At 48.2% G+C, this 12,625-nt stretch overlaps 2 protein-coding genes across 2 annotated transcripts in view; one reads left to right on the top strand and one right to left on the bottom strand.

The window, feature by feature from the left end:
* The window catches only part of LOC119374742 (proteoglycan 4), a 213,212-nt gene that overhangs the window by 132,451 nt on the left and 68,136 nt on the right, over positions 1-12,625 (bottom strand). The gene's annotated exons all lie outside the window — the stretch shown is intronic.
* The window catches only part of LOC119375109 (ovalbumin-like), a 31,787-nt gene continuing 27,277 nt past the window's right edge, over positions 8,116-12,625 (top strand). The window contains exon 1 of the mRNA XM_049411164.1: positions 8,116-8,506. Within this exon, the coding sequence (XP_049267121.1) occupies positions 8,357-8,506 (150 nt within the window). The 5' untranslated portion in view covers positions 8,116-8,356. The remainder of the gene's footprint in view (positions 8,507-12,625) is intronic.

The raw sequence follows: 12,625 nt of genomic DNA, 5'->3' as shown, positions 1-12,625 counted from the left end.
GGCAGCAGCAGTCGTGCGCTCGCGACAGGTAAACGAGAAAAGACGAGAAAGCGACCGTGCCCAGGCTGTTGACAGCAGCGATGACGACGCTCATGCGCCGACGAGGCTAGACGAGGCGGTAGAACACGCGATACGGGGGCTCAGGAGGATGGCTTCTGGGGGCTAGTTGGTATTGCATTGCATCTCAGAAACGTTACAGCGCACATAGATGTGGACTAACACAACACAAGACACAGCGCTGACGCCTTCAGTTTTTTGGTTCTTTTCTCTCTGTATGTGTGCGTTGTAACATTTCTAAGATGCAGGGGCGGCGTCAGAATAAGTTTTTACTAGAGGGGGGGGGGGGGTGAGGGAGGGAACTTATGCTTTGACCATGTCTGCTCTTGCGTGTGGGGGGGAGGGGGGGGGGGGGCGAGCGAGAACTTTGGAAGGGCGGCTGCCACCCCGTGAGCCCCAGCCTGACGCCACTACTGACGCTATGTAAGAAACAAGCACGGCCGAGGGCAGGCTGCTTCAGAATTGGTGGAGCATTTATAGCACGCGGCATTCTTTTTCTTTTTTTTGTTGTTGTTGTTGTTAACCGCGAAGACATATATGTCACACGAGACGGAAAATCCGGAGTTAACATCCGACTGCAACAAAAGCCACGTGACAAAGTGGTGACGTCACCATTTAGCGTCAATTAAAAACGACCCAGCACACACCCACGTAATGTCGCTTTTCTTAATTCGAAAATGGAGTTGTACCACATTCAAGACCGACCTGGCCCACATCCAAAACTGACCCAACTTAATTCGAGCACATGAACGAGTGATCACGTCATCTGACATCGTCATGTCACGTGAAGAGACGAAAGGCACAGTTCATGCGTTTTGCTGGGCCCGATAAAGTTTACTCACTCACTCACTCACTCACTCACTCACTCACTCACTCACTCACTCACTCACTCACTCACGCGATAAAGAACCTTAACTTTCTAGGTCACACGACCAAGTGATGACGTCAGGTGACAATGTTCTCGCAGTTTCTTCCGTCCTTTGTCCTACTCGGAAGCGCTGCACGAAATTTTTCATCAGGAATACCAACTCTCTCGTGCCACCGTGTGCATCTCATCTTGCGGGTCAGTGAAGCTTCCTGGCTGTACTGACATTTTCGTTGCAGCATTTCTTTTCAAGTTTCAAAAGAAAATTCATTTTGCGAGCATTTACCTTCGAGGTAACGAAATACTTTCTCCCAGTATTTTTTTTCTATTTTTCTCACATACAGTAATAATATATGAAAGCGTTCCGTGGGCGTGTCTAACAAGAATTGAGTTGTGTCACTTCCGTCACGGAAATGACGCCAGTAAAAAAAGCGCGCGAACTGCACAGAAAGACTTTCCGCTACAACTCCTCCGAACCCATAACCTTCGAATGACGCGTCCGATGCTCTACCAAACGAGCGTCATTCGAAGGTTGTGGGTTCGGATCCCACTGACGGAAAGGGTGACCACTCGTCCACTTTAATTCATTTCAATTTACGTCATAATTAATACACTACAGTTAAATACAACAATTAATGTTCCCAATGCTTTCGTTGACTTAATTGTATGTTGGATTCATTTGGTTGAGTTTAACAAAGAAACGATCCCCTCCAAAAATATTTTCCTTCTCTCGTTCGACCTTTATGTAAGTATCTTGCCGAAGTATGGCGCTCGGTGCTTTCATTTCGTGGTCGCGCGCCGCAAATCCAGCCGTCAAATCAGCGGCCGCGGAAAGCGGGCGGGGACAAAGCAAATTGGACGAGGCAGCCGCGCCTCTCTCGCGAGAACTCGCGACGCCGAGCCGCAAAAGTAAAACGGGCCACGTCAACTTTCCTCCTCGGGGCGGCGGAAGTCATTGCTTTCGCGCCCTTTTTATTCCTTCGAGCCGCCCAGATTTCTTTTTTCAATCGACCCACAGACGAGAGCGCTGCGAGCAAGAAAAAAAAAAAAAGCAAGAGCATATCTGAAAGAAGAGTCGCGAAGAGGAGGAATGTATACGGTAGAGCGGCCGGCTGGTTATTCAGAGGACGCGTATAGTGCGAATGTTTACCAATCTTGTTTGAGTTTGTTTCGCTCCTTATTAAGGCGATGCCTTATAGATGCCTCATGAAATGCGAAAAGTGTCCATCGGCGTCAACACGAACTGATGGGGAAAGAAAAGAACCATGTGACGACGACATCATGACGTCACAAATTGCCAAATTTCGTGCCGTCATTGTGATACCATCATGACGTCACAACGTGACGTCAGCATTCATAGGTGGGCGGACGGATCAATACAATCGATTGCGAAGAGAAAGATGAAAAAGAAGAAGATGGCTTTCGTTTTCGAGTCGTCTTAGGCGAACGCGTAAGGGACACTGTGACTTTTTTTCTCTAAGCGAACGCATCTCCCGATACATGCGGCCGATCCACCTGAGCGGGTGACACCAGGTAGCTGAGACACAGAACAGTTGACCAACATTAGCGAACAGCTAGTCATCTTTAGACAACAATCAGCCACCATTAGCCGATAGTTCGCCAACATTAGTGAACAGTTAACTGTTAACTAATGACTACGTACTACTTTTTAATGGTTGCTAATTAGCAACCATTACTCAACAGTAGCCAAAATTATCGAACGGTTGGGACACCATTAGCAAACAGATAGGCAACATTAGTGAACGTGAGCGACCATTTGCCAATAGAAGCCAAGCGTTAGCCAACACTAGTGAAAACTGAGCGACCGTTCGCAAACAGTAGCCGAAATTATCGAACAGTTGGTCCCATCGGCCAACAGTAGCGTACAGTTAGCCAAGAGTAGTGAACAGTGGCCTACATATTTTAATTGTTGGTCACCATGACCCAACAGTAGCGAAAAGTTGACAGCATTAGTCAGTAGGAGCCAGCAGTTAGCTAACATTAGTGAACAGTAGCCAAACTGATCGAACAGCCGGTCCCCATGAACCAACAGCAGCAAACAGTTAGCAAACATAAGCAACAGTAGCCAAAATTATCGAACAGTTGATCATCATGAGACAAAAATAGCGAACAGTTAGCCAATGTTAGTGAACATTATAGAAGATTAGCGGCCATTACTGTTAGCCAGCGTCATCGAACAGTTAGTGACCATTGGGCAACAGTAGCGAACTGCTGGCAAACATTAGCGAATGGTTAGTCACCACTAGCCAACACTAGCCCCTTTCGGCCAAACTTAGCCACCGCTGGCGTTACTTAAATGAATATGATAGGCTTCAGGGGAACAGTATACGCTTTATTTTTCACAATTCAATGGCATTATAGTCCAGATTTCGTCCTGACTTAACTTTCGTGTGATAGTTTGTACATCCCGTACTTTACATCAGTACTTGCCCCAATTTTAGCCAGGAATATGTTTTTCGTACTGACTTACGAAGACTGCCTTTCAATCTCCTCCTTGCTTCCCGTACGGTGCCTCTCACTAATAATAAACCCAGGCCGCTATAGACCTTCCTCACGTTGAAACACGCGACTCAAATATCGGCCTTGAGCTGAAACCAATCTGCCCGATGCGAAAGAGTAGTTCCAGCATCCCCCACTCCTAAAACATTTCTCACTTTTTTTTCTTTGCTTTTTGAAGTGGGTCGAGGAACAGCACCAGGGGTCGACGCCGTCGTGATTTGCCGACAGTGGCGCCACCTTCCGAACCGCCGCTCAATTCCAGGGAAACTCTGTGCACATACCTTATAGCCTTAGAGCTGCAAAGGCAACTCGGGATCGGAGGAACCCGTAAAGAAACACAACCGTCTCATCCAATATACATGAGACCGTAGGTGAGTAAACACACCGCGGCGATGCAGAAAGGGGGTCGGGAAAGCCGCCCGAGGTATTCAGTCGGCGTGCACCGCTCCCTCTGCAACGACAGCCTTGAAGCCTTGAAGCCGGTGCGTCGACCGCCTTCGCTTGCGCGTACGGCATAAGTGCGCACACGCATGCAGATTTTGTTTCTCTTTGAAACGTACAACCCTGGTACATTTGCGTATATATATATATATATATATATATATATATATATATATATATATATATATATATATATATATATATTCAACAGGGCGGCGAGCTTTCGAATTTCGCCGTCTTCCCCCAACTCCTTGTCTGCCCCTGAGAAAGCAGACGTTTTTTGTTTTCGGAAAAAACGAAAACCCGAGAGGGAAGGAAAGGAAACGGAAGTAAAAAAAAAAAGCAGACGACAACGACCTGGGGCGCGCGAGACACCGGAAACGCGAAGCACAAGTGCAAACGCGGAAGAAATGGTCTGCCGCGGCGTCTTTGCGAATCGCCTGCTATACTCTTGATGCTGCATGCATACGAACGGGAGGCGCAAAGCAAATTTGATGCAACGCGCCCTCTATACGAAGACTCTTAATTTAGGAGACGCTCTCATATGCACGCGATGTATAAATGTGCCGTTTCTTCCTTCTCTCAGTCAATTCCGTTTGCTGGCGCTTGGCTTTCTGGCTTCCTGGCTGCCTTCTGCAGTTGGCTAAAAAAAATCCCGCGTTAAATCCTACACAAATGTCGTTCTGGTGTAGGACGTGATGTATAGTTCTAAATTTCGCGCTGAATTCTGCACTAACGTCGTTCTTGTGTAGGCCTTGGTGTAGTTCGAAATCCTGCTCTTAATGGGGCTCCGCTACCGTGAAACCTTAAGAAGTGCAATTCCCTTGGCAATCGCGCGCTTGCCGAGGCGGTGGCGCCCTCTCTTGCGCGGCGCGGGTCTCAGGCTGATGTTTCAGAGGCTTTTCTCGCGATTTTACGAAAATTATCGCAATTAATTCTCGGTTATTTCTGCAGTTTATCGTATTTTAGACCTTGTTAGTTAATTCTGCCCTGGTTTTGAGCATTGTTAAGACTTGTTTTGGGCCTGTATTGACCACTGCGTGACCATGCGACATGAAAACCTGGATGGACGGCAAGCCGGGCCCCTAAAGTGTTGCGCACCTAAAAAGGATGAGGAGGGGGGGGAGGGGAAGGGTGCGTGGCTTCTTTAACCAGCCTGATATGCTGAGATCAAAGTCATAAACGGCGGTGTGTATTCTTGATGTGTATACGTGTATTATATGTGCACTGAACGTTTGCGTTGTGTGTGAATTGAAGCAGTGTTTCGTTGCAATCTATCCAGCGGTCATAGCTCGTCGTGCCTATGTAATGGAGGCCGGCCTGTAGTAGGAGACGGTAGCGTTCCGATTGGTACATGTCCATGGATGTGTTTCTTTCAAACGCGACACGCCCGGTCCGTATTTATTACCACTGCGTTAGGAATCAATCAATCAATCAATCAATCAATCAATCAATCAATCAATCAATCAATCAATCAATCAATCAATCAATCAATCAATCAATCAATCAATGTTTTTAACCCTTGAGTAGACAAGATGCATCGATAAGCTCACAGAGGCAAGTTCAAGAGCCCAACAGCTGTCATCAGGCGTATAGTTGCACAAAACAATAAATACGACGCGCAACAAGGACGTCCAAAAAGTACACAGAGCAAGACAGTTAAAACAGAGTTAAAACAGTTTAAACCAACATTAAAACAGTATCAACAAATTTATGCAAGTTATTCTGACTGCTCGTTTTTATAAGCATTACTGTCTCTTCGCCGTTACTAGTTTCTTTTTTTTCAATTTTCTGTTGTTTTTTATTTCTCTTCCTCTAAGCGTAACAACCGATTATCCGCCCGCCCCACTTAATGGGTGCTTGTCACGAACGTGGTTAATCATCATCAACACCGGCATCAGTCATGAACGTGGTTTATACAAACGCCATCACCAACGGCACCACCAGTAACCATGCAGGTGGTCGGGCTCGTTTCGAAGCCGTGTTGCGACGGCCGCGCCACAGACAGCAGCTGCTACCCGGCAGCCGATGCTCTCGAGATACGCCGAGAGGGGGATGAGAAAGCGATAAAGAAATACAAAAAATAAATAACAGACACATCTCGCGCAGACTGTGTGCGGTTTCTTCTATAGGCGTGAAGCGAGACGACAAGCGTGTCATAATCGAAGCCGGCGCAGTTCGCTACGCCACCGAGAAGAGACAACAAAAGAAAGTAGAGTCAAAAGACAGTCTGTATATAAGCACTGTTAGTACCGCTTTTTTTATTTTGTACTTATAACCATTCGAGGGCTACACATCCGGTGGGAAATCGTGCATGCTCCTTCCTTCCGCAGCGCAACAGCAAGTAAGTGGACCGCCTAGAGACGCTGAATTTGTAAGGACATAGCAACGTAGGTGGACCGAATGTATGTATGTATGTATGTATGTATGTATGTATGTATGTATGTATGTATGTATGTATGTATGTATGTATGTATGTATGTATGTATGTATGTATGTATGTATGTATGTATGTGTGTATGTATGTGTGTATGTATGTATGTATGTATGTATGTATGTATGTATGTATGTGTGTATGTATGTGTGTATGTATGTATGTATGTATGTATGTATGTATGTATGTATGTATGTATGTATGTATGTATGTATGTATGTATGTATGTATGTAGTACGAACGAGCCAAAGATTTCCCTCAAACACGAACCACCGCATTTCACAGATTCCTAGAAGAACCTCCAGTCACCCCGCGAAACATCCAGGAGGCACAAAGAAAACGACAAAAATTCAGCCCGCCACACCCCCAAACTCAATATCGGGAAGGCTAGGGACTGGCGCCGGTTAAAGCTAACACGTACCGCAATCTATTAATCTTCAATAAAATCCTCAATAATCCTCAATTAATCCTCAACAGTACCCGGACACATGTCCGTGGTGGTGGGAGCGGCCATCTCTTGCGGACTCGGGCCACCCGTAATTAACTCACCCTTTTAAGGAGAGACCCAATTGAGACGACACCATGGCATAGTCAGTCGAATGGCCACATGCTTTCGCCGAACACACTTTGGAATTTACAACGTGTCCTTCATTTTTTTTTTTTTACACTGCGACGACGTCAACAGTCTTCTGGCTGGATGTGGAAGACGCCGTCCGCGTCGGAGGGGATGCGAATTACAGAGTTTTAGTGCCGGGGACCCGAGCCACTAGAGTACGTACGCTCTTGCGTTCCCTTGTACTTCCAGCCGTACCCACGGAATTTCAAAGGAACGCAATGACGTGCGTACGCAAGCCGCTTGAAGGCCTCCGTTATCTCCCCCGATCGCCACCATTTCGAGATTCGAAGCGTCGCACATTCGATTTTGAGCAAGGCATGTTTTCGCTCAGCCACCAATCTGACGACGACCTCCCGACGACAAGCGGCCGATGCGATCTTGCTGATGTTTTTGGTCTGCCATCGTCTTACACAACGACGATATGCTGTCTTTGAAAGCGTCGGCGTCGGACTTGACTGTCAATCGTCTGCGTCGCGTCTTCATCGCTGTCTTGTCATTCTAGTGTAAACGCGCTTTTACCATCGGCCGGTCAGCGTTCCTATGTACAAGTGGCGACACGCGCTTCCATACTGTGTCGGAGGGACGCGCTAAACTGGCAACACCACACAACGCGTTGTGTGCGCGTCCACCGATCTGACACAATATGGCCGCGGTGCGCTCAATAAACAGCTTTAGAATAGGGTATGCAAAGCCTTGCGTTACCGCTTGTCGCCGCTGCGCATGCGTCATACGCTTGGTTACTCACGTTAAGTTACGGAAATACGGAGCTTTAGAATAGGGTACGCAAATCTTTGCGTTAGCGTTTGTCGCCATTGCGCATGCGTCGTACGCTGTCCTCTTGCGTACGTAGGCAACGAACGTTTTCTTTACCTACCCTATTCTAAAAGTGCCTAATGGGTGTCACCCCCCTGTACAAGCGTTGCCCTATATCAAGGAACGTCGGCATCAAGACATCCTAGCCGGCCGGTTGGTCGTTCCCAAAAGTTTCATGCAGTATGAGACTCTATGGTCGTTCTATATATGTTATAGTTCACAATAATCGTTCCAAGCGGCCGGGAGGCCGCCAAGCAAATGCAACGGTCATATTAGAATGCCACCGAGGGCGCTACATACCGTATTCTGACGAACGAAGAAGAAGACAGCAGCAGATGCGCACGAGGTTCCGCGTGGCACGCTCAGCGTTCGCCAATCACGAGGAGACAGCGTCGGTCAAGGACCACAACCGCGTTCGATCCCAACCGCCACACTCCTTCCAAGGAGAGCGCGTCCACTTCGCGTCCGAACGTTCTTCTCTGACCCGCAGAACACACCGCGTTCGATCCGTCACCCCCACCCCCCTCCCTTTCCAAAAAAAGAACCCTTCGCTTTCGCGACCGTATACCTTCTTCTCTGACCCGCTGTTCGAAACTAACGAAGCCCAGCGATGAGCAGCACCGTCATTGAAAAACCGGCCGTGGAGCCCAGGAGGACCACGTCCGACACCACGACCCAGCTGCAGCACGCTACCAAGGAGGCGTCCGGCAACCCGGTCGTGACCGCCCTCAACAAGCTCGGCCTCTACTTGTTCCAGAAGGTACGCATACGCTACACCTTTCACGGCTGATTTATTTATGGCGTTTTGTCACCGGTCGATCGGGTGCATGGGTGTGCTGCGGTCTCTTGTGTTCTGCGTTTCCGAGTTAGAGGCGCTGCCCTTGGTCGCGTGTACCGACCGGTGCTAGTTGCAGGTGAGAACGATCCTTAAACCTACAACGCGCAACCACAGAACAAACACTTGACCCTTACGTTCAATAAGTATATGTGTGAGTGTGTTGTGGTCTTGCTTGTTCTGTGTCAAGGGCGTTGTATCCCATAGGCTCAATTCACAACGGCGACGCGCACCGGCGACTTGCACCGGACTACTGCACACATAGAGTTTACTAAAATGACCTAGAGGGAACTCTGGCGCTGCGATCGTTCAGCCACCATGGGAATGATGGGTAGTACACGGATTTGCCTAGTCTTCGTGCTTGTGGGCTTCGAACGCACTTGTGGCTTTGTTTATTGCTATGCTTTGGTTTTCTTTCGAATAAAAGAATGGATCGTTGTGAACTTCGTGACCAGATTTGAATCGGTGAGCCTAAAGAAGTTAAAGTGGTGAAGTGAAACTGCTGATTCTTGCTGAACTTCGTTTTGCGACAAAGCGGATGCAGGCGACGCGGAGCCTAACGGAGCCGAAAGAACGAAGTTTAGACAAATCCGTACACTACCCATGATTCCCATGCTGGCTGAAGCGCGATGCATTGCAGCTCCCATAGACACTAGCGCCAGAGCTCCCTCTAGTAAGTATTGTAGGAAACTCTGACTGCACATGTACTCCTATAGGAGCATACATGTGCAGAAGCTCCGCCGCCGTAGCTATCCCTTCATTGCCAAGAAAAGTTGTCCGCGAGTATACCTAAATGCAGCGCATACAGTAACTCTACGCCGGTCTTCATACAAGTGCTACTCCTCGGGCGTTGCGAATGACCGGCTGACCCATACGTGCTACGGACGAGCGTGCCAACGCTGCGCCTAGACTCGACTGACGTGGCGAAACACGACGCTGCAAAGACGCGAAGTGGACGAAGTAGACGCACGGCTCGCGCGCTCACGAGTTTTTTTTACTCATGCGAACACTGCAAAGACAGGACGAACGAAACAGTAGTGTTGGACTGTAACGCGTACCGACTGGTTTTTGTTTTGTTTTCTTCTTTTTTTTTCACTTAAACGATTGCTCCGCCACTCCACAAAGCGCGCCAGGAGCTCCACTCAAAATTGCCGGAGAGGAATTTCTCGAAACTTCCCAGCAGCAAGGGTGTGAAACAAACATTTGCCTATTGTTTGTCTTAAAAAAAAACATATAGTAGCGTTTTCGTGTGATGCCCCATTAGAGATAAGTGTTCCCGTTCTGCTAACGTGAATTCTAGCTTAATTATAAAATAAAAGGTCGCTGTTCCCGACTAAAGTATCTTATACGGATGAGTATTGTTAACGTGATCTCGAATAGAACATGCAAAGACTTCGAGGTTTCTTATGGGAACCCGTAACACAGAGACACTTTGAGTAGTACCCAGCCGGAGCAACTGCCAGTTCTGAAACTCGTGAAGCTTGTGAGGATAATCGTTACGTTTTCCTCGACGTTACCGTGCCTATGGTAAGATGGAGAATGTGCTGGCTTCACTTTCGGGACAGAATTTCCACTCCGGCATTTTCTTTTAATCCTCCTTAGTTCCGTTAGGGAAACATCAGTTCCACTAGTGGAACCCATAGTTCCAAAAATCCTTAGTTCCACAATGCGCTTTTGCCTACGGACGGACGTCGCGAGGTTAAGTCAGCTGGAACGCGAAAGCCATCTTCTTTTTCTTCTCGGTCGATGTACTTAGTTATTTTATATGCTACCTTTAGGTAGCAGAGTTGCGCATAGGTCTGGCTAGCAACCACAGCTATGCGGCGAAGACGCACTGCGCTTTTGCAGGCGACGTGCCTACCGGGTCACCCATCGACATGCTTGGCGTGTCGAAGACCGGTGATTAACTTTATTACGAATGACTATAGCGTCGATCCAGTTCGCTGCAGCGGCGCCATCGAGAAATACAAAAACTGGCCCGAGCGTCAGCTTGTCTGCAACGGATGGTTGCTAGCGGCATTTGGAAGACAGATGCGCAACTCTGCTACCTAAGGTAGCATATACAAGTAATTCTAGATGTGCTGTTCCTGCCCTGCCACCCTCCGAAAGCTTTCTGCATCTATAGCGTGGTTTTGCACTGCCTCCGCGATCGGCCCAACTTTGACCAAGCTATAGATACGATGTCATGTGATGACGTCATCGTGTGACGTTACGTCACATGGTGACGTGATCACGTGATGATCATTTTAGGAGCTGGCTCGCCAGGTTCTTAAAGCTGGGGCGAAGTCCCGCGCCGTAACCTGCATCCATCCATTCAAAGAGTCGTGGAATGCGTAGAGGAACGCTACGTGCGTCGTGTCTTCCCTCTAGCCTGGCCGTTAATTCTCATTCTCACAGGGCGAGCGGGGAACGCGGTCGACAGCCAGGCGAGCTTCGGACAGCTATTTTTAGGGCCACTTTGTCGTGCGCGTCTCGAGGGCAGTTTTCAAATTGAAGAACATTAGGAGCGTTGCGTCTGCAAGTGTCGACAATGGAGAATCACTGACGCTCTTAGATATTTCTTGTAAATATACTTCATCAATTGTATATAATTGTAAATTGTGTATATAGTTAATCGAAATTGTAAATTAATAAAACACTGTGTATATATGTATATATAACAATGTCTGTCGCGTCTTCATATGATGGTAGAGGACTTGTACGGAAGATTCACGGGTTTTCCCGATCTTCTCCGAGCCAGCTCCTTAACCTCATGATTTTTTCTCATCACTCGTGTTGACGTCGCCGACGCGGGACGCCGGTCAATTTTCGCGTTTGATGAGGCATCTACAGCGATCGGCTTAAAGTCAAATCATAAATATACAAGTGCTGCAGCGGCTGGCTGTCCTGCATACCATATACGAAGGGGTTGAAGGTCTTTCTCTTTTTTTTCCACACGCGCACGGCGGCGCAGGAGGCGAAGCGCGTGGAGCACAACGTGCTGCTGTGCCCGGCGGCAGTGACGGCGTCCCTGATGGTGGCCCAGGCGTGCGCCCAGGGAGACACGCACCGTCAGATGGTCGACCTGCTGGTCAACGAAGGGGGCGAGCTGGACCACTGGAGGAGGCCGTGACGTCCGCCCTCAAGGCGCTGGAGAAGGACAAGGCCAACGCCGAATCCGCCCTTCTCTACAGGTACCCGACTCGGCAGTAATGGAATTACAATAATGTCTGGGTTTAACGTCCCAAAACCGCGATACGATTATGAGAGACGCCGTAGTGGAGGGCTCCGGAAATTTCGACCACCTGGGGTTCTTTAACGTGCACCTAAATGTAAGCAAACGGGCCTCAAACATAGTAGGGAATTACAGTAATGAAATCTGCAGTAATACCCCTTACACACGGGCACTCGCGGGCCCGTGTGTCGGGGGTCCTTTAGGTAAGCGGACATATTCGGAAAGGCCTTCACACATCTACTTTTCAAACGTAGTGTGTTCTAACTATAATAATAATAATAAATAATAATACTAATAATAATAATAATAATAATAATAATAATATAATAATAATAATAATAATAATAATAATACTAATCAGGCTGACTACGCCCACTGCAGGGCAAATGCATCTTCCAAGTTTCTCTAACCCGGCCCTGTGCTTTCTGCGGAGATGGCCCCGCAAGGTTCTTAATCTCATCTGCCCGCCTAATCTTCGGTTAGCTTAGATTAATTCCTGTTCCCCCTGTTCTAGTAGCTCGAGTCTGATGGTTCTGATCTGCGGTTACGTTCCCTGTTCCCGCTGTTCTAACTGCTCGAGTCTGATGGTTCTAATCTTCAGTTTAGGTTAGGTTATGTTCCCCCCTGTTCTAGTTGCTCGAGTCTCATGGTTCTGATCTGCGGTTAGGTAAGGTTAGTGCTGTGTCGGCGGCTGGTGGTCCCAACGAGGAAGGCAGGCGAAGACGACCGGCTCGACGAACGCGGCCGCTGGGACGCCGTCCAGTCCCGAACACGCGGGTTGGCGCGAAGCGCCGAAGGAAAGAAGTACGTCGCTCACAACGAGTACTGCT

The sequence above is a fragment of the Rhipicephalus sanguineus genome, chromosome 11, assembly GCF_013339695.2.
Source record: "Rhipicephalus sanguineus isolate Rsan-2018 chromosome 11, BIME_Rsan_1.4, whole genome shotgun sequence".
NCBI classification, from domain to species: domain Eukaryota; kingdom Metazoa; phylum Arthropoda; class Arachnida; order Ixodida; family Ixodidae; genus Rhipicephalus; species Rhipicephalus sanguineus.
The sequence above is the reverse complement of the archived record's forward strand: the minus strand, read 5'-3'. Positions and strand labels throughout refer to the sequence as shown.